The sequence below is a fragment of the Cryptomeria japonica genome, chromosome 7, assembly GCF_030272615.1.
Source record: "Cryptomeria japonica chromosome 7, Sugi_1.0, whole genome shotgun sequence".
NCBI classification, from domain to species: domain Eukaryota; kingdom Viridiplantae; phylum Streptophyta; class Pinopsida; order Cupressales; family Cupressaceae; genus Cryptomeria; species Cryptomeria japonica.
This window is the reverse complement of record NC_081411.1, coordinates 583,795,052-583,798,752: the sequence shown is the minus strand read 5'-3', so window position 1 is coordinate 583,798,752 and position 3,701 is coordinate 583,795,052. Positions and strand designations below refer to the sequence as shown.

The window sequence follows — 3,701 nt, the reverse complement described above, 5'->3', positions numbered from 1 at the left end:
ATCACACATCGAGCAAGGCATAACATCTCAGAGTTCCTATCATTCTTTAATGATACTCTGTGCTTGCTGCTCTATGTGACTCTAAGCTTCTCACTCATTCACTCAACATCTACTCCGATCCTCGAACAATACTAGATGAATTCATCGGACTTCGGCATAGCCTTCAACTTGTCAACCTGATAGCTAATGCTACCCGATCATCGAAGGCAACTTCATCAGGTATCAGCACAGCTCCAAACCGAAACCTCCGATAGCCAATGACAAGCCCGACCGCCTAAGGCGACTCCATTGGGTATCGGGACAACTTCAAACTTGAACCTCCGATAGCCAATGACAAGCTTGACCGCCTAAGGTGACTCCATCAGGTCACTGGTATAGCTCTCCAAAAGACACTCTGATCTCCGATGACTAGGAGTGGTCTCCATCGGAACATCAGAATAGGAACATAGTTGCTACCTCGATCACTGATACCAAGAGCACGGACTCATCGGCTCATCGGATCAATTCCAAAACTGTTATCTTGATTTGCATTGCCAGCTCGATAAGATGATTTCATCAGGTCATCAGAACACAAAGAATAATACTATGCCGATAAGTGAAACACTCTGAGACCAGGTAGAGCGATCTCATCAGGACATCGGCATGACATTCAGAATGTCAACCTGATAGCCGATACCAAATCCAAGAAGGCAAGTTCATTAGCCAGAGTTGTCCCGATCAGCCTAAGTCACACCGATCAGAAAGTGTTCAACAACCAAGAAGGTAACACTCTACTGCTCCATCAGTGTAGGCTACTTTGATCAACCTGAACATGGTCAAGAGAATTTGAGGCACATTCCCAACACCATCATCAGTTGGTGAAATTTCATCTCTGACTATTTTGTATCTATCCTACAATCTGTTGAGTGGCACTATACCTTTCCAACTAGGAGAATTATCATCTTTAGTAACTATTGATCTATCTCACAATCTATTAAGTGGCACTATACCTTTCCAGCTAGGGGAACTGTCATCTTTAGTAACTATTGATCTATCTCACAATCTATGGAGTGGCACTATACTTTTCCAGCTAGGGGAACTGTCATCTTTAGTAACTATTGATCTATCTCACAATCTATTGAGTGGCACTATACCTTTCCAGCTAGGGGAACTATCATCTTTAGAATATCTGTATCTTAATGACAATCAACTAAATGGTAGCATCCCGATTTCATTCAGAAGTCTTTCCAATATTAAAGCCATTTATTTATCTTCAAACAATCTTCAAGGTAATTTTTTTCTTAGTTTTTTTCAAATTTGACTACGATTTCTAGACTTGATCTGTCTAACAATGAGTTGACTGTCATTATTGAATTAGATTGGATACCCACAATATACTTTAAAGATTTGGATTTAGTTTCATGTAATATTAGTGGTATCATTCCACCATTCTTTTCTACACAATATAGATTAGCCACTTTGGATCTATCCAACAATAGTTTATTTGGAAATATTCCAAATTGGTTGGGGATGCTTCCTAATCTATATAATCTTAACGTGTCACACAATATCTTAGAAGACCTAGTTCCCTATAGGTTCAATATAGGTAATTTTAACCTATTGGACTTACATAGTAATAAATTACAAGGTCCTCTTCCAATTTCTTCAATGCCATTGGGTTTGCAGCTGTTGGACTTATCTCAGAATGAATTCAAAGGGTCCATTATAGTGGATATCAACAATCTTCTACCAAACATTTAGTTTTTGTCATTTTCAACAAATGATCTAAGTGGTGAGATACCTTCTTCAATTGGTCTTCTACAATAGATGGAGGTTTTGGATCTCTCAAAGAACAAATTATTTGGTTAAATACCATCAAGCATAACTAATTGCTCTACTCTCAAAAGATTAAACTTGGCAAATACAGGTTTAATAGGAGAGATACCATATAATATAGGAATGCTAAGCAATCTTGGTTCACTTCATCTCAATGGAAATATGTTGAAGGGAAACTTGCCATCAAGTCTTAAGAACTGCTCTAGTTTGCAAATTTTAGACTTGGCTGATAATATCTTTTTTGGAAACATACCACTTTGGTTGGGCCAATTCTCTGAGTTGATGATACTTGTTTTGAGGTCAAATAAATTTGAAGGACACATTCCACATCAATTAAGCAATCTGTCAAATCTCCATGTTTTAGACATTTCTCGCAATAGTTTGATTGGTGGCATACCACCACAATTAGCAACATTGATAAGTATGAGAAATTCTACATTGGGAATCTCACATGGCAATGGTGGTAGCTCCTATTATTACAAAGAAGGGATTCAAATGTTCAACAAAGGATTACAAATGGAGTATGTAAGTTTAGTGATGTTATTGATAACTTGCATTGATCTATCTGTAAATAATCTATCATGTAACATTCCTCTAGCGATTGGAAATCTTAAAGGTCTTCACACATTGAACTTGTCAGATAATAGCCTTACAGGAGAGATTCCAAGCAGCTTTGGAATGCTTACAGAGTTAGAGTCACTTGATCTTTCAAACAATAAATTGCATGGTAAGATTCCAAATGAAATGCTACAAGTTTTCTCTCTAAGCCTTTTCATTGTATCTGGCAACATGCTTTGTGGGAAAATACCAGAAGGAAGTCAATTTAATACATTTAATTCTACTTATTTTTTGGGCAATTCCAATCTTTGTGGATTCCCAATTAATAACAAATCATGTAGATGTGGAGAGAGATCAAATTCTAGCATTTCAACCCCGCTTCCTGAAAAGGAAAATGATGAGGGAGGCGAACTTCCATGGAATTGGTATGTAGAGTGGATGACAAGTGTTGCTGTTGGATTTTGGGGAGTATTTGGAATCTTGGCTATGAAAAGGCAATGGAGGAGAAGATTCATTGAAGTCTTAGATGAAATAGTGATTAATTTATTGAATTTCAATTGGTAAGTATATAATAATTGTAAAAATATGTAAAATTATTATTGTCAAATACTTCTCATGAAATGGTATTGCCTTGTAATTTCATTATATCTAGACAAATATGCTTTGTTACTTTCAAGCTTATGATTAAAATATTAAAAGGTTCTTAAATTCTTACACAAGATTAGACAAATATTAAGTTATATCCCTAAGTTTATTTTAATATTCATAAAAAATGTACCAATAAAATACAAAAAGATGTTTTATGTTTGAGATATTATTTCAAATTAAAATCTTAAGATGTATACAGTTTGTTTGTATATTTTTACATAGAATCATAAATATTTGAGTTTAATGTCCTTTACTAATAGACTTTGATTGAAAAAGTAATTTTTATTTAACTCAAATAATATTGTCCCAACATTAGTTTGTATACTGCATTGTTTATGATCTATTGATGAATATGTGTGTCTTAAGAGGTTAAAATGATGTGTCGTATTTGTCCCAAAGCTAAGATAAACAAATGTTGGCTATATGTAGATCATGCATACAAACATTATTGTGAGAAGCCACCAATACTATATGATAAGTACTTTCTAGAGAAGAGCTTATCTTACAATTATATAGGATTGTTAGTGACACTAAAGTTTCTGGAAAGATAAGTAATTTTTTGGCATTGTGAAACTAAAGTTGGAAATAATATATTCCCAGTGTATTAGGTATAAGACAACCTTCCATAATCACTTTTCTAGAACATAGAGAATATTTAAAGGATTTTATGTGAAAGAAAT

The 3,701-nt window shown here is 34.7% G+C and overlaps 1 protein-coding gene across 1 annotated transcript; it reads left to right on the top strand.

Annotated features, from left to right (window-relative positions):
- Nucleotides 1–1,938: 1,938 nt before the first annotated feature.
- On the top strand, nt 1,939–2,937 carry LOC131049221 (receptor like protein 23-like). Its single transcript, XM_057983267.2, has one exon. The coding sequence runs from the start codon at nt 1,939–1,941 to the stop codon at nt 2,935–2,937; it is 999 nt and encodes a 332-aa protein (XP_057839250.2).
- Nucleotides 2,938–3,701: the final 764 nt, after the last annotated feature.